The sequence below is a fragment of the Ambystoma mexicanum genome, chromosome 7q (assembly GCF_040938575.1).
Source record: "Ambystoma mexicanum isolate Mex_15411 chromosome 7q, UKY_AmexF1_1, whole genome shotgun sequence".
Taxonomy (NCBI): domain Eukaryota; kingdom Metazoa; phylum Chordata; class Amphibia; order Caudata; family Ambystomatidae; genus Ambystoma; species Ambystoma mexicanum.
Genome location: NC_090941.1, coordinates 847,620,750 through 847,643,620, shown reverse-complemented (window position 1 = coordinate 847,643,620; position 22,871 = coordinate 847,620,750). Strand labels below are relative to the sequence as shown.

The following is a 22,871-nucleotide window of genomic DNA, read 5'->3' as shown; positions in this document are numbered from 1 at the left end:
GGTTTAGGAGTCACAGAGAAAAACACAGACGCCATTTTACAACCCGTGTTCTGGCAGAAAATACCACTCGATAAACCTATTTAAGATAAGTAGATCGGTGGTACGTTGGAGATTAACGAAAAACAGTATCAATCTTCAACAATGGGACGGATCCCATAGGGTTATGCTCGGGGCCGAACATAACAAGTAGTTTCCACTGCCACCAGCCAAAACTCGACGAGGGGGGACGGGACAGTGCCCCCTCGAGTAACAGATCAAGGAGTAATCGTATTACCCCTACTAGCACGTCCACAATAAGATGGTTGGTACTAGTTCTGTTAGCAAATTTAGGTCTAGTAAAGCCAATGGTGACTTTACATGCCCGGGGAGACAGTAGTCAGTCCCCGGGTATGGAGTCTATGGTGGGGGGACCTGCTAGGGCGCCCCCGTGTCACGACACGTAGGGTGCAGAGTGACACACATAAAAAAACTTATGAGACCCTATGGAGTAAAAGACACCATAGCCCATCGAACACATTGACATCTCAAAGGAATTCCACACATACATGTCCAAGAGTGAGAGGAAAAGGGTCACACTCTTGGCAGGATGGAAAAAACAAACTCCAGAAATCCAGCAAAGCTGCTGGGGGACTCACTAGGTTAGGAAATTCAGCCTAAACAGAGAATTCTCCCTAACATTTACACACACCAAAAGTTTCATACAACAGGGTTCATATCTTGCAGGGAGCAATTGCAAGCTCATCACTCCAAATAAAGATTAGTATAATAGAGAAGCCGGGCGGTGGAGCCTGAGAATGTGGGTGTGGGCGGGGCGAGAGCGGAGCGTGCAAGCCCATGGGTAATAATGATGAGAGTTATGTTTTCGCGTCTGTCCCCTCCGCGTCGTTGTGTGGGAGGGGCGTGTTTCGGGCGCCTGCTATATTGACAGGCGCGTGTGCGCGGTTGGCAGTGGGGCTTGGCAACACTGCCCGCGGAGGTGAGGAGTGACACAAAGGGAAGCGGCGATGTGAGCCGCCGCCGGCACGCGAAAGCGAAAGGCTGCGGGGAAGGAAAGCGCGCCCGGGGCCTCCGTCAGCGCCACCCACCCGCCTCCCGACAGCAGCAGTAGCAGCCATGGCCATCGCGCACATTGCCACCGAGTATGTCTTCTCGGACTTCATGCTCAAGGATTCCTCTGCCGACAACAAGTACAAGGGTCTGCGGCAGGAGCTGGCGCTGGACAAGATCGTTAGCTGCCTGGCCGTGGGGCTGCCCCTGCTGCTCATCTCGCTGGCCTTCGCGCAGGAAATCAGCATGGGTAAGAGGCGCGGCCAGCCAGGTGCACCGGGGGAGTGGCGGGGTTAACTCCTCTCCCCCACCACCCCCTCCACTGCACGGCACACAGGCACTGCCTGCTGGGGCATGCCCGCACCCTGCATGGGACTCTCGAACCGGAGGTGGCGGGGTTAACTCCTCTCCCCCACCACCCTACTGCACGGCACACAGGCACTGCCTGCTGGGGCATGCCCACACTCTGCATGGCACTCTCGCACCGGTGGTGGCGGGCTTAACTCCTCGCCATCACTACACCAGACCACGGCACACAGTCGCTGCCTGCTGGGGCATGCCCGCACCCTGCATGGGACTCTCGAACTGGAGGTGGCGGGGTTAAGTCCTCTCCGCCACCACCGCACTACACCACGACACACAGGCACTGCCTGCACCCTGCATGGGACTCACACCTGTAGCCGCTCCGCACGGAATCTCCCAATTCTGTGAACCTGCTTCACCCTCCCCGGACATCTCCATTGAGTTCAAAAGGTCATCTCCCATCAAACCTCCAGCCCCCTCGCCCCCCCCTCTCCCGGACTATTGCTTTCGGTTTAGTTGGATCACACTCCCAGCATACCTTAATCACACTCTCCTTTCACTTCAGTGATATCGCACACACTCGCCCCAAAACCTCCCCGCAGTCCTGTCACACGCTCAGTGACTCACTCCAAAACATTCCCCTTTCTTCACCATAGCTGGTGACTCCATCGTTCAGCATCAAGAGTATCATTTGGACACGTGCGCACCTCTGTGCGTCGCATGCAGTGATGCCACTCCTTTTTCTCTGAGCGCACACCACCCCGTGTATACAGCAAGCTGCAGCATCTGCAGAGGTTCTTTCCCAGCTATGACTTCATCTCTTGCCCCCGGGCCCCAGCAGATGCACGGAATCGGAGCTTTTGCGTGCGCCTGCTGTTCCTGCAAACAGTGTGTCTGCTGCTTTGATCGCAATTGTAATTGCAAATTACACCTGCATGGATTTATTCATGAAGACGCTGTGTACTTTAAAACCGTGTCTATTTACTTGTCACAAAGCCTTGCGGCCGTTTTCACGGTAATCCCACTGCTGTCCGACCACGCCTTTCGCAGGAAATAACTTCACACGACCCCGCTGGCTGTGGGGTTTTACATCGGGGAGTGTTTTTTTAGGGGAATAATGCTTGGGGGCAATTTCTGAAATAACCAACATTGTTGCCGTGTCTGATTAGGGATGGGAGCTGTACTGCACAACTAAATTGTGACACCCAGAATAATGCATTTTTGTATGTGCTTAAGATACATTTTATTAAAGGCATATGACGCAAGAATAACTGTAAGTGGACTATATTGCGAGCAAAGCACCCTCACCTTATTTATAACAACTCTTCTATGCTGAACTTGACATGCGCATTTACCTTTCCAGTCAATGACTGCTGCGTGGAAACCTACCTCTTGTCACCACGTTCGAAAAGTGAAATGTGAGACGACTACACCTGGATAAGAACCCTTTAACTTGGGCCAGTTTTCTAGCCTAAGTTCCTTATAATGATTGTTATGTATATAATGCTTTCACCAAATTGCTGTACAGAGAACATATTTACATACAATTATCTACTTCATAAAAAACGCGTTTTTGGCACAAAAACACGTACAGAATTTACCATTGATATATGATATGGCATTTATAACGCGCCTATTTATTTTAACATGTTTTTATTGGCATTTATACGACAAGCATGCATTTCGTTATTCTGCTTTCCATTCGGGTTATGTGTTCATATCAGCACATTTAATAACCAAAATTAACAACATACAACTTCTTGCACATATTTTGCGTTTTGTGTTGTCGGTTGGAACAGGTGCCTCAGCATTTTCCGGTTGTGTCTTAAGGACGGCCATTGTCAATTAAGTTCATTGGGCTGTGTGCCCGGCCAACGGGTGCATACCTCCGGGCTTGGTTGGAGTGTTCAGGGGGGTTTGTCATCAGATGGGTGGAACATGTCCCAGACCAGCGCCTTCCATGCCACACACTTGTCTGTCTCTGATCTATTAGCCCCCTCCATCCACACCTTGGTCTCTGCCTCCGCCCACTTTTCAAATTCCTTGCGCCATTTTACGTATTGCTGCCCCCCAGCAGTTTTCCAGACATGGCAATGGTTCTCTTGGCCAGCATGCAAGCCATATCCATAAACTTCATCACGTGTTTGTATTTGCTGATTCTGGGATAGGCACCAAGCAGGAATTGCTTCAGTGACAATTCATAACTTTTTATACCAGCCTCCCTGCAGGCTTTTTCTATTCTTGCCCAAAAGCCTCACACACCTACACCCCTAAAACATATGCATTAGATCAGCTTCACCATCCTCGCACCATGGGCATTCTGGGCTAACTTCCTTGCTGAACGTGGCTATCCTGTGTGGAGTCGTATATGTACGGTACGTTTAGCTGTATTAGTTTGAAGCAATGGTTTGTTGAAACTGCTTTGGGGAAGCCCAGTATTCTCTCACATTACTTCACTTTTATGTCCATGTCCAGGTCTGTCTCCCATTGCCCTTTCAGCGCTATGCCTTTAGGGCGGGTACATCTATTAGCATGTGTATATCCTTGACACCAGATGCCAGCCCTCGATCAGGTTATACATCAGGGTCAGCAGTGGGTCCGCCGTTGGTTCCTCTGGCCAATCCTCCCATTTTTCTTCTGTCACTTTCCGGATTCTTTGGTACCAGAGAAACTGCCCGCTCAACACCCCTTCTGTTTCTTGCACTGAGTCAAACTCCCTGAAGACCCTGTCCTCATACACATCCCCCATGCGTATATTCCCCATCCCTCCCATCTTCTCACCACTGCCATATCTCTGCTGTCTTTGCATGTGTCTGCCGCTATCGGCACTTCCGGCGAGTAGGGGTTCACCAGTTTCAGTAGGGTTTGTGTTCTCTTCCAGACCTTTCTTCTCAGTATCACCACTGAAGGGGTGTGTTCTAGACCCCCTTGTGTCGCCCACAGTATTTCTTTTAGTTTAAGGGGAGCCACCAAGTGTTGTAGTAGTTCGGTTTCTGAGGTGGACTTGTCTGCCAGCCATTTAATTACGTGAGTTGGGCCGTCGGGTAGTATTTTTCAAGGTTTGCCAATTTCACCCCTCCTTTGTCATATGGTAAGTATAGCGTTGCTAGCAAGAGTTTGTGGCGGGCGGCGCCCCACAAGAATTCTCGGACCAGCACCTCCAATGATCAGAAAAAGGACGCCTTAATTAGTAGTGCACATTGTTGAAGCAGTACAGGAATCTCGCCAGAGTAATCATTTTGGTGATGACCACCCTACCCAACAGCTATAGTGGCAGCTTAGACCGGAACCTCATGGACTGCTTCAAACCTCTCACCACCTTTGCTGTGTTATGTTCATGCTTCTGTTCTGGTGTATGTCTTATGTTCACCCCTAGGTACTTGAATGTGTCCAACTCCCAATTGAGTCCCACCAGCTGGTAGTTCACTGACACTTCTCCCCCTCAGCCCAGCTATCGGAAATATACATGATTTGGGTCTACTGAAACTGATTCCTGACATTTTAGCATAATTATCGAGTATGTCTAAGATCACTTGGACATTTAGGTGTGGATCGCTCACATATAGCAACACATCATCCGCGTAGAGCAATATAGTGTCCCACTCCTATGCCAGCATCTAGGTACTGTTTTCTGAGGTTTATTGCCATTTGTTCCAGGCACAGCACATACAGCATTGGAGACAGCGGACAGCATTGTCTGGTCCCCCTTTGTATGTCCCAGGTTGTCGACACCAACCTCCCAGTTTTTACCCTAGCTATTAGGTTTGTGTACAGTATTCGTACCCATTTGATAAATCACTCCCTGAATCCAAATTACTTTAGTGTTGCCACCAGCCACTCCCAATATATTGAGTCGAACGCCTTTGTTGCGTCCAGGGAAAGTATAGCATATTTTCCTCGGGATCCGGCTGTTTGTGCGAGGATGTGTTGCAGCCTGCGTAGGTTCAGTGCAGTGCTGCGCCCTGGGATAAAACCATTTTGGTCACTGTGGATTAAGCCGCCTGTTACCCTGCTCAGGCGTTTAGCTAATATTGTGGTCAGGATCTTGACATTGTAATTCAGCATTGCCAGTGGGCAGTAAGAGTCACATTCGTCACTGGGTTTCCCCGGTTTGGGTATTGTTATGACTAGGGTTTCCCTCATGGATTCAGGTAGCACCCCATTGGTGTATGCCTCCATTAAACACCTCTAGCAGCACCAGAGTCAAAACCGCCTCGTATGTTTTATAGAATTCCTGAGGGAGTCCGTCTCTTCCCGGTGTTTTGCTTGATGCAAGTGACCTTATTGCCTCTGTAATACCCTCCCTTGTTATTGCCGCCTCCAATATTTCTTGTTGTGTTGCGCTTATTTTGGGAAGCCCTATTTCATCCAGTGTGTCTAGTATGTCAGTTTGTGCCACCTGATTGTCGTGGCTGTAAAGGCGGGAATAAAAATCCCGGAGTGTTGTCATTGATCGCCTGCTGTGACTTGTGTGTTGTACACTCTGTATGTTTGAGCTCCGTGGTCGGATGTCGTGGGTGTTCACTTCTACACAGCCAAGCTAGTAGTTTGCCTGGTCTATTGCCCTCTGCGTGTGCTTTGGCAGTTTTCACTGAGTAGTCTAACTTGGAGAGCCTCCCCCATGCTTTCTGGCAGCTCCCCCGCAGTTTTGCCAGCACTAACTCCTCCTCCCGTGTCCCTTGTGTGTTGGACTCTTTGAGCTTTATCTCGTCTTCTAGTTTTCCATTTCTGACCTCAATGTTTTCCGTATGCCCCGGCTCCTGCAATGACCTCCCCTCTCACCACCACTTTCAGTTCTTCCCAGACAGTGCCCCATCTTTCTACACTACCTACGTTTCTCTCTACATATTCCTCTAGTTTGTCTCGCAGCTCTTCCGTGAAAGCTTGGTCCGTTAGGGCGTCTGGTGCCATGCACCACAATGGTATGGGTGGTCTGGGGCCTCGTGTTTTCCAGGTCATCACTAGTGGCGAATGGTCTGACGCTGACCTGCCCAAATACTGTGCTGATTCTATTTGTACTTGATGGTTTTTGGCTACAAACAAGTAATCAATTCTAGTGTGCCGGTCGTGCGGCGAGGAGAAGTAGGAGTGACCCCTAATAGTAGGATGCAGTTCCCTCCACACATCTGCCAGGTCCAAAACATCTATCAGTGCGTTTTGTGCCCCCGTTGCTGCCTAATTTCTGGTTGCTGTTGGTTTAGACCTGTCCAGCTCCCAGTCTCTCACACAGTTGAGGTCACCCCCCCCCCCATATAAAGAAACTTTCCCCACATTGGGCTAGCTTGGCCCCCAGTGCGTCCTGGTGTTTCGGAATCCCTTGGTTAGGATAGTACAAGTTTATTATACAGACCTCCACCTGCTCAACACATCACCTTTCTATCAGGTACCGGCCCTCTGGGTCTGCCTCCCAGTTCAGTAGTTTGAAGGGAACCGCTGGACTTATCCAGGAGAGTACCCCCGGGCATATTTGGAGTAGGAAGCACCATAGCATTGTCCTTACCAGTGTTCTGTGACCGCAGCCATAGTGTGTCTTGTCAGGTGGGTCTCTTGTAACAGTGCTATGGCCACTTGTTTCAGGATTTCACCTGATGCCTTTGCATATACGTTCCCAAGCCCCGAACATTCCATGTCAACACCTTAAATGTTGTTGGCTATACCAATATGTAGACCCCCTCTCCGCCATTCCGCCCCTTCCGTCCCAGTTTCCCAATTTAAGCCTACCCAGATACTCCATGCCTCAGGCAGCCCCCACCCCCCTCCAATCGCACAATAACACATATGCACATTCTTGGCACACACCTCATCTAATGTAGGATTCAAAACATTACTAACTTTAAACCAAAACTAGAAAACTGCGCTCAGCAGCCACGTTCCACCTGTGGCGCTCGAGCGCCCGCTTCCGCTTGACCCACCCGGGCCCCTGTGTGGGCTGTGCTGCTTCGGCAACCGGCCAACGCCAAACAATTTGTGGGGTGTGTATTCGTTCTGTCCGAGGTGCTTACCTCACTCCTGCCGTATCATAACAAAGTACTACTGTTTCTTGTCGCTCACCAGCAGGCCATTCCGTCTGTGTATCTTGTCCCCCCCCCCCCTTTCTCTTTTTGGGTCAGTAGTACTTCATGTCCCACCTCCTTTCTGTCAACCAAGTTATTATGTTCCAACCACATTGTGGCCGCCGCTGGCGTTTCCAGGAAAACAGCCCGTCCTTTAAAGTACTTTGAGCCTAGACGGGTACATCAGCATGTACTTGAGGTTCAATTTCCTGAGCTTTAATTTAATTGGCACAAATTAGTTCCTTGCCCTTCGCATTGCCGGTGCATAGTCCACATATATGGCTAGGCTAGTGTCTCGGTGGATCACCCCACCTTCTCTGGAGAATTTCAAGATCATCTTTCTGTCGCAAAAATGTAGTACTTTTGCTATGATGGTGTGAGCCCGGTGGTGGCTTTTTCTGTAGGGATCTGTGGGCCCTCTCTATTACAAAACCCTGCAATAATACTCCTGCCCCAATTTCCTGTAATATCAGATTTTCAACACAATCCGCTGGGTTGGATCCTTCCATCCCCTCCGGGACTCCCAGCAGGCGTATGTTGTTGCGCCGTGCACATCCTTCCACGTCCTCCGCCCGGGCCTCCAGCGTCGCATTTCTCCTTTCTAGCTCAGTCAGCCGCTTCTCCAGTTCTTTGGTGGTTTCCGTTGTCTCTTTTAGCTCTGTTTCGGCCGTCGTGACTCTCTGTGAGGTTGCAGACATCTTGCCTCATCAGTTGCATATCTGATCTGACCCATCGATTTTTGTGTCAATGAAGGATTTTAGGGCTTCAATTGCTTCAAGCACTTGACCATCCTTCGTGGCAGTCTCCTTGTCCGATTGTACTGTTTGTGCTTATGAGGCAGTTTGTGGTTGCCCTTACTGTTTGGCAGCATTAAAGGAGTCCATGATCGTTGGGTCCTTCTTGTTTTTAGTGGAGGGCATTTTTTCAGTAGCGCCTGAATGTTTTGTGCATGGACCGTTTGACGTACGCGCTACTTTGTCCCTCTCGTGGGGGGGTCCCTCAGACCAGTTCGGTGGCTTGCCACCCGACTCCTTATTTGAGTACCTGTATGTTTATGGTTCTGATCACCAACCGCTGCTTGTGGAGGTTTGGTTCCGTTGTGTGGTGCCACAGCCTTTCTCTGATGATGCTGTTTGTGTTTGCCCCGGCTCTGTGTTCTGTTTATGCTGTAGTTACCACATTACAGTGGGTTGCGGTTTTCCTCTCTCCGACCAAAGCAGCGTCCCTTTTTTGTCCAAAACTCTCTCCGTGGAGTGCATCCTCAAGGCAGTGCCCCTATTACAGTATGTGCCTGCTGCTGCCTTTGTCCCTTGCCTCAGTGGTTCCACTCATTTGTCTTGCTGTTTCGGTTGCTTTGCGTTGTTGCCTGCACTAGCTTCTCTTCTTCCTTGTATCTTGGACGCTGTCGAGTCCGCCTCTGGGCCGCTGGGTCAGGTGCAATGTCGTTTGTTTACCCGGCTAGGCATAGGCTGGCCCTATGCTGACGGTATGTTTTATAATGCTTTATTGTTGACAGGCTTTTTCCCCCATCCAGGCGAGGGTGTTCTCCACATGTTCCCCCACCGGTGCTCCGTGCTTTTTGACTGCAGTCCTCCCTGCCTTGCTAGATCTGTGTTTTCCCTCCTCTTATCACCGCGCAGTGTAGTAGCAACAGCTGCGGTCGTGTACCCAGCAATTGCAGTGTGTCCTCATAAAGCTGCAGCTGCGGGTGCTGTGTCTCCACTCCACTTCCCTCGGTCATGTATTCACCTTTCACTTAACGGTGCCAATACTCCCTTCAGTGGGCAGCGCTGCCCTGCCTGACCGCTGCCACCTCCTTCAGTATGCCCGCCGGTGGGAGAAGGCTGGCCGCAGTAGAGTGGCCCAGCAGTAGTGTCAGTGTGACTCCCTCGCAGCGGAATCCGCTGTTACCCCCCCCCCCCACCCCCCAGTCGGCTTGAACTGTACCTCCGATCTGAGTCGCTGCTTCCTGCCGCAATCTGTTGTCTGGGGCTCCGTCCCATGGAGTGCCTCTTTACTGTGTCGGTCTTCACCTCCTTTGGCGCTGCAGCTCTGTGCTACTATTACGCAGCCCGTTCGGGCCTGGGTGCAGCTCCCAACCGCTCCGGCACCCTGTAACTGTGTCAAGCCAGGCAGCACTCTCTGCGAGTCCCTTCAGCGGTAGTCGCCTGTTCCCCTAGCTGCAGGATGAGACCGTCTTGGCGCTCGATGGTTCTCCTCCTATTTGGGCTCACGGCAGCGCCTGTCCATCCCCCCCTCACTGCCTCCTGGCCGCAGCGGCTGTCGCCATCTTGCTCGTCCCGGGGGGTGTATCTTCCAAGGGCCAGAACATCAGTTTCCCGGCTCTGATTTACGTCAGACTTCTCCTGGGGTTCCGGGAAATCGCTTTGCCCACACCTGAGACTGGTTTTTATTGCAATTCTTCGCAGTTGGATGTAGTATTAGGATCAAATGAAAGGATTGCGGCAGGAGCTCAGCCCAGCGACGTCCTCGCGCCATAGGCTCAGGCCACGCCCCCATATAACGCGCCTATACTCAAATGTTTCCAGGCGCCACGCGCAGTGGTCGAAGTGTACGAAAAGAAGTAGGGGAACTATGTCCCCTACTTTCCTGCACCACTCCCAACAAACCCCATCGCCTTGCAACCACTGGGAACCAATGGAGATTTCAGGGCTGGAGAGATACGATCACTGGGATTGGGGCCAAGGACAAGTCTCGCAGTCTTGTTCTGGATGAGTTGCAGAGAGTAGAAGCAGGCAGATTTAGAAATAGACTGTTGCAGTAGTCTAGCTTGGAGAGAACTAGGGCTCTAGAGACAGTGAGCTTCTGGGGGGAAGGTGAGGAAAGGAAAAATACCTCTGAGGAGATGCAGTTGGTAGTTTGACTTTTTAGAGACATCAGAGATGTGAGGAGAAAAGGAGACTGGAGTCGAAGATGACCCGGAGGGTCTTGGCCTCACAGGTGGGAGCACGAAGAGGGCCAAGAGGTCCGGCCAGAGAGTGGCAGGAAAGGAAGGTGCAGGTGTGCTGATGAGGATCTCCCTCTTACTGGCATTAAGGCAGAGATCATTGGCGGCACACCACTCCTGGATTGCAGATAGTCATAGATGAGCGAGTGAGAAGAGGTGGCAGAGGGGACCCTGAAAACAAGCTGAGTGTCATCTGCATAGCACTGGAAGTTGGAGCAGAGGGCGGCAATGCAGTGGGCGAGAGGTGCTGGGTATTGGTTGAAAAGCCAGGGAGAGAGGTTAGACCCCTGGGGAGCACCACATGTAGTGAGTGAGATGGAGGAAAAGAATGACCCATGTTGGACGTGGGAGGGTCGGTCGGAGAGGGTAGGGGTCAGCCAGGCCAGTGCCTGATCGGTGATACACAGGTTATCACAGAGGTTATCACAGAACGGTTGAGCAGGATGGAATGGTTGACCATGTCAAAGGCAGAAGAGAGATCGAGCAAGATGAGGACAGAAGGGAGATTAGAGTCAAGGTTAGAGAGCAGGTCTTTACAGAGGCTCAGGAGAGCAGTTTCCATGCTTCTGGCTGCTCTGAAGCCAGCCTGATGGTCATGGAGACAACCAACACATTCAGTGTGATGATTAAGCTCGGAGATGGCCAGCTTTTCCAGAAGTTTGCCCAGGAAAAAAGTGATGGAGATCGGGCGATAGTTAGCCGGCAGGTGTGGTCGGCTTGTTTGTGTTCTTTTTTTTTTTTTTAGAAGAGGGCGCACAGGAGAATGCTTCTTGGGGGAAGGTAAGGCTCCAGTGGCGAAGGAGTGGTTGCCGAAGTTGGCTAAGGCAGGAGCGAAGGTGTCAATGTGGTCCTTGATGGTTTTGAAAGAACCTGTTTTGACGAAACTTTCATAGATCGGACTTGTCCAGAAACCTCGTCAGGTGAGAACAGAGGAAAGTAAGAGAAAGAGGGAGGAGTGGTGGCCGCAAGGGGGCCAGAGGGAAAGGAGACAGTAGAGGGAGGAGAGGATGAGAGGGTGGACAGGATGTCCTGGGTTTTAGAGATGAAGTGAGAAGCCAGGGCCGTTCAGAGGGCCTGGGAGGGGACAGGAGAAGTAGAGACTGCAGCAGGATTGTCCAGCTCCTTGCACATTTTAGAGTTTGGCTAAGTTGTTAGATGCCGCAGAGACACATGCTTGGATGTGAGCTCTCTTCTTAGCGCAGAGAGAGAGCGGTATTACCTTTGGAGCAGGTGGCAGGCCAGTTTGTCAGAGGATGCGCAAGATGCCAGCCATTTCCTGTCAGCCTCCCTGCACTTGCGTTTAAGGGTGACAAGGTCAGTCGTACCAGGAGTTGTACTTGGCTTTGCATTTCAAGCGGATCCTCATGACTGGGGCAAGAACATCAAGAGTATCGGAGATAGAAGAGTGGAGCATGGTAAGGACTGTCTGGATGTGAGTCAGCCAGAGGTGGAGGAGGGGGAGAGAAAGTGGCGGCGAAAGCCTGAACTGACGCACGCTTCATGGGTCGGATGACCGAGAAGGTAGGTGGCAGTGCTGGAGTTGGCTTGGCCTGAGGGGTAGAGAGTTAGAGATGGGAGGAAAGGAGAAAATGATCACTCCTTTTAAGAGGAGTGGTGAGAGGAGGAGGTCTGAAGAGATCAGAGCATCCAGAGTGTGTCCTGCAGAGTGAGTCGGCCAGAAGGAAGAATAGAAAGTTAGAGTTGCAGAGGTCGCTAAAGAGTCCAGAGGAGGCATCCAGGTGGTTGCTGAAGTGTCGAAGGAGGAGTTGAGGTGTCGAGGCTAGGAGGGAGGAGGAGAGGTCTGCCCACTCAGAGGGGAAGGAGGTGGTCTGAACAGGTGGCCAATAGATGGTAGCCACATTGAGAGAGTGGCCAGGAGAGAGAGAGAGCCTGCAGACAGGGCAGGAGTAGGTCTGCATAGGAATGACAGAAGCAGGAATCCACTTGGGAAGATCGAGGCTACACCCACACCAGAACAGTTAGATCTGAGCACAGAGGATCTTTTAATCACCTGGGAGGAGAGTGCAAAGCTTGTGACAGAGGTGGCCGTGAACCATGTCTTGTTCTTCCAGGAGGTGGCAGATGTCAGAGGAGTGTTTGACGGCTGAGCGAGAGTTGAGAGTGGCAATTTGGTGAAGGTTGCCAACCTTGAAAGACTTCCACGGAGGGGTACAAATCAGAGGTACTCCCTGTGGAGGCGTAGAAGGAGCCCAAGGGAGGGCAGAAGAGGAAGGAGGAGAGGGCAAGGTAGCCAAGGAGGAGGCAGAGGGGGTAGGCAAGGAAGCCGAAGAAGGGACAGCGGGAGAAGAAAGGAAAATGATGAGGCATGAGAAGCATCTATCAAAGAGGAGAGAAGATTGCCCTTGGACGAAGACGGTGCCGTTTAGGTCAACATTAATGATGACCTTAGATGAGTGGAGGGGGCCAGGAGGGCCTCCCACCGGGTGCCACCATTGGGAGAAGAAGAGAAAGGAGAGGGCACAGAGACCATATAAGAAGTCCATAGGAACAAAAAAAGGATGTCTGTGAGTGTCTGTCTGGAGGAAGCGCTGGTGTAGGTGTCAGCAATAGGGAAGTCTGGGTTGAGGACCAGGATATCCTTTTTCAACTTCTTCCTACCAGCCTTAGTGAGAAGAGCAGGATTGTCAATATAGAAGCAGTTGGAGAAACAGAGAGCACCATAGAGGAGGTGGGGGAAATAGGAGAGAGGAAGAGGGTTGGAGGTGTGTAGCGGGAAAGAACGGTAAGGGGGGAAGACAGTAGGGGCAGACACAAGGAGGGGTGCAAGCAGACAAGACTGAAAGGGACAAGAACAAATGGTGAAAAAATTAAACTAAGTGAGACGAAGAGCTCGGGAGGAAGAACAGAGCAGAAGACCAGGCAGTCCGGTAAACAACAATCGGGTTACCATGGCATCAAGAAACAGAGCAGTCACTAAACAGAAAACCTAGAAGAGGGTGGAGCACAATAGAACACAGAACAATATATAGCAGAACAGAGCAGTCGACGAGTTAAAACCTATAGGAAGGGAGAATACAGCAGAACACAGAGCAATACAATGCAAAAAAAGAGCAGTTGATGAGGAAACAACATGGAAGAGGGAAGAGCACAGCAGAACACAGGTAATGCACCAGGGGGCAGGGAAGCTGCTGGAATGAGGGATGTGGTAGGGAAGGCAAAGGTAAGACCCACAGAGGGGCAAGGACACTGAGGGGGCGCGTGGGTGCAGGTGGCTGGAGAAGGAAGGGTGTGAGGCACCTGCAATCAGGAGTTGCATGGGACCACGTGGTCAGGGAAGCCAAGGATGGAAAGTGTAAGGAACCATGCGATTGGGGAGTTGCGAGGAACCACGCGATCGGGGATTGCGAGGGACCACGTGGGCCAAGGACGTGCTGGCCCGAGCAAGGCCAAGGATGGAACGGCGCTAAGACGCACGCGATTGCGAAGGATGCGCAGGCGTGGCCGAGGATGGAGAGGGCGCTAAGGCACATGCAATCATGGGATTGTGGGGTGCCACGCAGGCAAGGGACGCGAAGTGCAGGCAAGGAAGGAAGGGGCGTGGATGCACACGCGCCTGCGTATTGCGAGGGACCACGCAGATAGGGGCGCGGGAGGGCAAGGACGGAAGGCACAGAAGCACATGAAAACAAGATTGCGAGGGACCACGCAGGTCAGGGAGGCACAGCGCAAGCGATGCAAGGATGGAAATGGGGCGGGCTGCGCAAACATGCAGGGATAGAGGGGCTCAGAAGGGCACGTGAACAAGGAATGTGAGGGGCCATGTAGGGAGAGGACGCAAGGGGTGGACAAGGTGGAAGGGCGAGAGGTAGGAAACACTAGGGACGGGGGCGCACCTAGCAAGGGGTAGAGGCACAGGTTGCAGGAGGAGGGAGATACGCAGTTTTAGAATAGGCTAAGTTGGAAGGGCTAAGAAGCACAGAGCAAGCACAACTTCTTACATGACGGCCGCAGATAGGATGGTGAATCGTGTGTACTGACGGTCTATGCCGCAGACCCCTTCGTCGCCAAACGCCTATGTCGTCCAACACAGCGGCCTTGTACTGCGAGGGCTTTGCCGCAGAGGCTCCGAACCTCTGATGTTAAAGGCTCGGTAGCGTGGACGTAACAAACTTGCTACGTGTAAATCAGGCAGTGTCTCCTGCGAACCTGTGTCATTCAACACCGCTGTGTTAGCTACAGAAAGTCGCTTATTATTAAAGCGGTTTCTTTTTGAGATTTAAAACACTGAGCATTAAATCGGGGATGTTACTCCTTCCTAACCCACTGATTTATGGAATTGTTAAACATTTTTATGAATTTAAGATGAGATTTGTATAGGTAAAAGGTTTTATTTTGTATGTTTTCTTTTTTTAACCTTTTGTGTATATTGCTATGATTGTAAGTTGCTGCTATTTGTATGGCTTGGTGACCTGGTAACAAATAAAACTGAACTGATACAGTGTAGTGGTTGCTACATCGGTCAGTAAATCCGGTTTTGTGTGTTTCTATTTGGTTTTCGACTGCTCCCCATGATGGGTGGTCCGAGAGTGCACTTATTTCAGATCTGCCATGAAAGTGGCTGCAGGGATCACAGTGGTTTGGGATACAGTTTGGTCTTGCATGGATGTGGATAATTAGCCTGTTGTATTTTATTTTGATTTTTCAATTGTTGTTTAAACCGAGTTCTGAGTGGTTAAATTATCTTTGCAGAGTGGTTGGTGCTGCAGGCGTCGTTCAGGCGTTTTTGAATGCAGCCTAGTTGGGTGCTTGCATGGACCAATGTCTTATGCAGTTTGGCTTGGAGCTGTAAGTTTAATTTCCTCTTTTGGGTATGCAGTCATTGGTCATGGCAAGGGAAAGATGCTTATGAGTGCACAGACTCTGTTGGTTTGTTTCCTTTGGGTCACATGTTCCTACTTGTAATCTGCTCTGTACCCTTCCAGGGTGGGGAGTGTTAGTCCACAATGTTGTTGGTCTCCTGAACCAATGTATGCCCTTTTGAGGTTTGTGGTTGTTTGACCAATTGGTCCTCAAGCAGGAAGGACCTTGTGCATTGGTCTGAATGGGGTATTTTGCTCTGGGGGCTGGATGTGGCCATTAGGTGGACTGTACACAGGTCCAGATTTTCCTTTGTTTTCTTGTTTTCCTTTCTACAACTTTCCTTTAGCGCCATGGCTGCTTGTTCTGTCTGACTGCACTGAGAGTTTTTGTTGGTGACTGAATGGTTATCACAGGTGCTCCCCTTTTGGATAGTTATTGGTTCCCTTGGTTGTGATTCTGTCGTCTGTGTGCATCTGTCGACGGCTGTACTCATTTAGATCTTGGTATTGCATTGTTTTTCCTTTTGGCCCTTGCTCTATGCATTGTTTGGGTTAGCTCCCTTGTCTTTGGAGTGAGGTGTGATAGTCTGCTGCCTGTCTGTGTGAATGTGTGCTGATGCATGATATTCCTGTGGGAAATGTTCCTGTGAGAGATGTGTGACTGTTCTACCTGTGACAGTGGGTTAAAGGCTAGCTGGATGTTGATGAGCCGTTGGCTGTTTACCTTATGTGAGCCTATGTTATCTGGAACTGTACAAATAGTCTTGCCTGAAGATATGATATGATAAGGCATTTATAACGCGCATATACTTAAGTGTTTCAAGGCGTGATGAGGCAAGGGAGGGGAAACGGAGGAAAGATTGAGACAACGATCCTACTAGGCCAGGTGACGTTCAGAATGCGCAAGTGCAGGGGAGGGGGAAAGGGGAAAAGTGAAGGGGGGAAAAGGGAGGGGGCAGTGCAGTGCAGTGCATAGGATAACAGTAAAATAAAGACCATAAATAAAAGTGCATCCAGCTGGTGGCAAGTGCAAGGGTAAGTGCAGACATCAGGTGTCAAGTGCTAGAAGGGGCTGTAGGGATACAGAAACAGTCCCCGAGTGCAGGGTTTCCAGGGAGGCAGTGCTGGTATGCAACTGGCGGGGGCACCTGGGCCCGAGATCAGAGGGTAGCCAGGTAACCAGTGCAGGTTCAAGTGTCAAGTCAGGACAGATAAATGTAGCTTTAAACTGCCAGTGTGTCTAGACTATTCTACGGCTTGTATGGTGAAAATTACATTGCTTTTAAGCATGTGTGAGGTAAATGTCATGGTATGCATTGGTGTGTCAGAACCTGGGAGCAATTGCATGCTTATGTGGAGGCCAGTTCTATATTTTATGTAAGTGGCAGTTTCATGGCCTATAGGGACATTGTTTTTTGGCTTGTTTAGAAGTAATGTCAAGGCTCTTCTGGGAGCACTATCCTGAATCGTGGAGTCCTTTTCATAGTCTGTTTGATATGTAATTACATAATAGAAAAGATAGCACGCCCAGACCATCTGGAACTCCATCTCAGTAGGGGCTCGAAATGCCCTAACATGCTCCAGTTCAGCAAAACACTAAAAACGTGGCTCTTTCAACAATGCCTGCCGAGGAATAAAAAAAATCCCCTCTTTCCCAACAGTACTGTGTAACTGTATAAAATGCTAAGCCCAATTCTGGCACAATCTTGTTACAAGGTGCTCCACTGCTCTAGAGCTAGGTAAGTGCTATTGGCAATCAAATAAAATAAATAGCATTGATTTCTCCTTTGATAAACGTTACTGTTCTCAGTGGAGCATTTTATTTAATAATTTATTATACCCTTCACAGCTTGCCTGGTGGCAATTTATATCTTGGGTACAGGGCGATAACTTTGTTTTTGGAAGCGGTGTGTAGGTCATTAGCGCTCATGTCCTATGCATACATGAAGGGAAGTTTCATGGCTCGTGTGGCCAGTTGTAGGGCTCTGGCAGTGTGGTAAGTTTGTGCCTCATCTGGCCCAATTGTAGGGTCAGGTTGTGTGACCAGTGTTGTGTGGTGTATTGTGGGCTAAAGTGGGGCCTCTCCAGGGCTATTGAGAACATTTATGTGAACTGTGGCTGTGATTTCATAAATATATGGGGCAATATTTATGTGCTGTGGGGCAATGTCATGAACCTCCAGGCATCATATAAGAAGTTTATGTTCAATGATTTTTACTGAGATTTTGAAGGGTTACAAATTGGTGCTTACATAAATCCATTGGATCTATAATATAAATCCACATCATGTAATAAGGAAAAACAATAACAGTATGATAATGACTAAATAGATCATCTAAAATTCACAACACACAATTAAGATTCAAAATGGAATTCCACCATAGATGGTATGACATGTTTTTCCAGTTTGCAGCAGTACGATGAAATGCTATGTAAATAAGAAAGCAAAATCAGTTTGAAGGTATAGAATTCATAGAAGGATGTACTAATATGCCAAACATTACATTACCGAATGTCAATGGTTCTTGACAGGGCCAACATGAATTGGAGATGACGTTAGAAATGTTCAAAATTCTAGCAGGTATGGAGTATGCTCTATGTAAAATAAAAATGTAATTGCGTTAAATTAGCTGCAACTGAAGAAGTAAAGCATTGCTTCCAGATTTTCCCCCATATATCTCATGGGGGTTGTAAATTCCAATCCGATTCCCAGTGTTTAATAGTATTGGAATAAAGGAAGTTAATTTCATTGGAATGAGTAAGAATTGAATATAATTAGATTACTAATCATTCAGCAATATATGTCAGCAGTTTTAGTAGATGTGGAATGTATAATTGAATCTACAAATAAAGAGGGTATTATTTCAGAGCCAATGGGTGTGGTCTTTGTAATTAAGTTTATACGGGTAACATAATATTTAAAGTCTGTCAAGGAGGTTATAACGAGCACAACGTTGAGGAAATGAAATAATTAAGTAATTATGAAATAAATGACTAACTTTAAATATACTGGCGGAATACCATCTTTGAAGGTAGGTGTCTTTAGGTTTAGTTGGAAATAAGTGTTCAACCATAAGAATGTGCTGTTAAATTCCACTGTAACATGAGAAGTCTACTAAAAAGTTCCAAGTTCTTTTAAAGGAGTCTAAAAAGGGAACCTTTTTATACCAGGCCATGAAGAAGTTTGCAGAAAATGGGATATTGTGAAAGGAGCAAGTAAGCTAGATTCTAATTTAAGCCATGTAGGAGCCTTAATTAAAAGTGGTTCATTATTCAGGAAAAGAGCAATTTGTCTTAACAACAAAGCTTTATGATATTCAGGAAAATCTGGGAATTTTGCTCCACCGCTGTCATTATTTATATTTTTTAAGAATGTGAATGAAAATATCTGGATCATTGAGAGATAATATAGGATAATGGGACGTAAAATAGTAATACAATCTTTGCTTCCCCAGCAGGACAGGTATAATGGGGACCGTTGAGCAGCTAACATACATTTGATGAATGCCTATATTCCAAGCAGTAACATTCAACGTTGTCCTACCAGTGTTGGTTCTGAGTAGTCTGCAGAGAGTTAATGGCGTAATTGCAACTGTAAAGATGTTACTGGTGTAATGAAAATGCCTGAACCATGGGTTGCTTCAGCTGTTTGATTAATATTGGTTCCTTACTGCAAAGTCCTATTGAAAACAGGCACTGACAAAGCCAACAGCTTTGGCTTGTGCATAGTTGTTGAGCATTTGCCAGACAATTCTATCAGCTATTGCCATTTTATGGCCAGGTCGTACTGTTATGGCAGTGCCTGGCAGAATGCCTATCTCATTCCTGCAGAAAAGCCAAATCTGTTGGCTTTGTTAATGCTTTGTATTCCTTGCTATTCACGGGGGGGGGGGCAGGAAGGTAGAAAGCTAAACGTATAGTCACCAGATCATTCTGCTACCTTTTTGTACACCTGCAGCCTTGCCAGCAAGGATTCAGCTCGCACTTGGTGCTGGCTTTTCACTTTGCTCAGGAATGGGTCTTGCGTGCCTTACGCCACCTGTTGCAGTAGAGATTGCTGTCATTCGCAGAGTGCACCCCTGTTCTTCAGCATTTGATCCCCTGAACACCGGTCATTCTGTCCACCTCTTGCAACCCTCAGTTTTCCTCTGCTCAAACTCTACTCATTTTTTAGCCTCCTCCTGCTTGCACCGATCAGGCCTACCAACCACAGAAGGCTGCCGGCTTTTGCTTTGATTGGTACAAACCTCTCATCTGCTTCTAGCATGCCTGCTACCTGCCGCTGCTCCTTGCTTATGCTGCTCCCTCAGTCTGCATCGACGTACCACCCCCTTGCTTGCTTTGCTCTTTCGCCTGTTACCTGCCTTTGCTCCTTGCTTGTACTGCTCCCTTAGTCTGCAACAACCTACCATTCCCTTCCTTGCTCGACTCTTTCGGGCTGGCTTCGCTGCCTGACAGCTGGGCGCGCCTGTGTGACTGAAATTCTGTCCCCTCCACTGCGGGGACTGTCTCCTCTTATCAAGCCCCCATATTTAAGGCATTAGATGCCTTCGAATCACTGGAGTCGTGACCTGCGGATAGACAGCGCTATCCCTGCTTGCTCCTTAAATCGCCTCGATTCTGAATAATTTTTTTTTTTTTTTTTAACATTAGTTTATTACAAAAGAAAGAAAAACTTTTTGTTACATTTGTACCTCAAGTCCTCAGTTTTCACTAACTGAGGTCACTACTTGCATTCCAGATTGTTTAGGTGTAGTGCATCCATAAAATTTATTACTGCACAGGTTAACTGAGTGTTAAAACCTGAGATCAGGTAACACCACCAGGAATCCATGTTTCCTGACTGGGGAGCAAAGCGATCTAAATGCAGACTACGCTGCTCTGTAATGGATTCACAGTCCAATATTAGATGTCTCACCGATTCTTGGCCAAGTTTGCAGAATCTACATTCTGTCCTCTGCACCAATGGATCATTCCTCAGAAACTGTATCTCCCTAGTTTTGTATAGGTTGAGTCTCATCCGCAGGAACATATTGCGGTGGTATTGTGATGGGAATTTCGCCAGGTATTTTGGAATTGCATCAAGTTTATTTAGCGCACTTCCAAGGTTTAGGGCGGTTTTCAATTTGTTTCTGCATTCTTCGTTTCTTAACCAGTTGTAATGACGGATTTTTTTCTTCGCAATTTGGGGGCGAAGTATTACAGTCTCTGCCGAAACTCCAGCATCTTCTAATACAAGAAGTAGTTTTCTCTCCCACTCCTTTAATAAGAAGGCAGATGAGTGTTCAGAAACCGAATGTAGCAAGCAATTGCCTGATGTGTCTAGAATGTGTAGTAGATAGCAAAGCAAAATGGGTATTAACTGGAAAAATTGAATATGATGTAGATTTAGTACCCATAACCCTCTCCAAGAGAAAAATATGCTGCAAGATGTTCAGAGCTGTGACACTGGAAACCTATTGCGGGATACAAGAGCCAACAGCATAGTGAGTGTAGAGGACCAAACTCTCTGGGAGCCCCCTTGAGAAGACTGAATACCATGTTGACATCCCACATGGTCGCATAACTGGGGGACATGGCAATATTATTCACATTTCTAGTATTCGCATGCATTGCCTTCCAACGCTGATTCTCCAGATGGTAAAACTCAACAACCAAACCACACACACATCCCCTCGCAACCAATAAATGGGTCGTTAATCAATATGATAAAGGACACAAAACATGCCACACCTAATGGCTTCGCCAATGCGTGTTTTTAAGTCTGATATTACACAGAAATAATTATGCATATACGAATGAGAACAGCCACTTGCAAGTACGTATTTAGATACAATATAAGCTTACTTCAGAAATGTTCATTTTACAAATTCAAAGTTAGCTTGTGTGCGGCTCGTGTTTTATTTGATTGATTGTGATAATTTAAGAACTGAAACGGCCGTGGAACATTACTGGGGATAAACACTTTTGTTAAAAGGGTATGAATGTGTTATGGTTTCTTTCATGAAGTAAAAACTAAAAAAATTGTTCTGATGTATATTCTTAGTGGCCGCCCAAAACCGGAACTGTCAGGGTTACATGGCCCCGAGGCCGGTATGCAGGCGAGGACAACATTCCTTGGCCGTTGTCGGCTCTTCAAAATGTGTGCAGGTTGCCCCATGTATCGTTGAAGAGAAAATGGGAGAGGGTGTGGTGGCTGGGCGGGAAAGCCACACACCGAAGCCGACTAGCAGGTGTCCTGTCACTTTCCCCTCAGGTTCAAGGTGCTTCTTTGTTTATACATCTGCTCGCTCAGCGCCCGAGGCCCCAGTAGATGAAGAGTGGCTGTTCCTGCCACCGTGAAAAAAGCATAGTTCTCTTTAGAGTCGAAACCGATTGGGGGCGGGGTGGAAGAAGCAGGCCATAAGGAAGAGGGTAGCAGTCATGGAGAACATCTGTCCGATAAAGATACATGCTTGATGGTTAAGACACAACCAGCATTGTCAATAGTCTGAGCTTTTGTGTAGGTATGGGAAAGGCACTTGCCAGGGACTGCTGTAGTGGTATTAACAGGCAATTGATGGTAACGGGTGCAAAATGATAAATGGCATTTATAACGCGTCTGCCTATACACAAGTGTTTCAATGGTGCCAGTACCTGGGCATCAACAGCAGTGCCTGGCAAATGCCTAATACTTATAGACCAGCCAAAACTGTTGGCTTTGCCAATGCTTGTTTTAACAGGACTTTGAAGTATTCGCTTAGTGTTTATCAATCAAGTGACTGCAGGCAGAACTGGTTTAGACATTTTCATTACACCATCTCCAATTAAGCCGTTCACTCTCAGAAGTCTGCTTTGAAAAAACGCTGGCAGGCACTTTGAGTGCAAAGTTTGATGTTAAGGCTTAATTAAAGCAAGTTGGAAGAGTTCACCAGGAAAGGTGCGCACGGCTCCTGTCTGGTGAAACAAGGCTACTGCTGCGTTGAGTGTGCACATGCTTGGAGGAATGGGATTCATACAAGCTCTGTCGAGACCTAAGAGAGACCATTACAAACCCGTTGGATAACCTTTCCTGCCCGCACCTCTTTGGAACTGTCAGCGAAACATGTATGACAGGGTAAGTAGCAGTGTCTCTAGAAATCAGCATTAATGGGGGAGGGGCATACCAGGGGGCACAAATAGAACATGGCGGGGTTGGTGGTGCAAACAAAAAAGGATCAACGGGCCACACTGGTTTAAGTAAACTTGTATTTCACGAAGCTGGTTAAAAAGGTGTGCGACATTATTCAAGTTGAGAGTAGGCTTCCGACAAAGGTTTTGAGTCCAGTTCATATACACCCTAAAAATGTAATACATGACCAATAGTTGCAAAAAAGCCCTAACATATCCAAAGGCATTTAGTCTTTTTTGCACATTTTATCGTCATTGGTTTTCAAGCTTTAAAACAATTATGAAGAATTACATATCAAGGGAAATGGAAGTACGCAATCACCCCACGCCTGGCCCTGTCATGAGGTACTTTGAAGGTCCAACACAAAGCATCCTGAATGGCACCCCATCCAAACATACGTATTACAACTAGCATGACAGTTCAATTACCTTCCTTACCGTTGCCAATCCCTGATTAAAACAGAATACATAAATATGCTCACACAACCCAGGTTCATTATTCCAATTTTAACAGTAATAATATTATCCCAT

The 22,871-nt window shown here is 48.2% G+C and overlaps 1 protein-coding gene across 1 annotated transcript in view; it reads left to right on the top strand.

Annotated features, from left to right (window-relative positions):
• Positions 1-950: 950 nt before the first annotated feature.
• Positions 951-22,871, top strand: part of PANX1 (pannexin 1) — a 257,948-nt gene continuing 236,027 nt past the window's right edge. Inside the window, exon 1 of the mRNA XM_069639276.1 lies at positions 951-1,297. Within this exon, the coding sequence (XP_069495377.1) occupies positions 1,114-1,297 (184 nt within the window). The 5' untranslated portion in view covers positions 951-1,113. The remainder of the gene's footprint in view (positions 1,298-22,871) is intronic.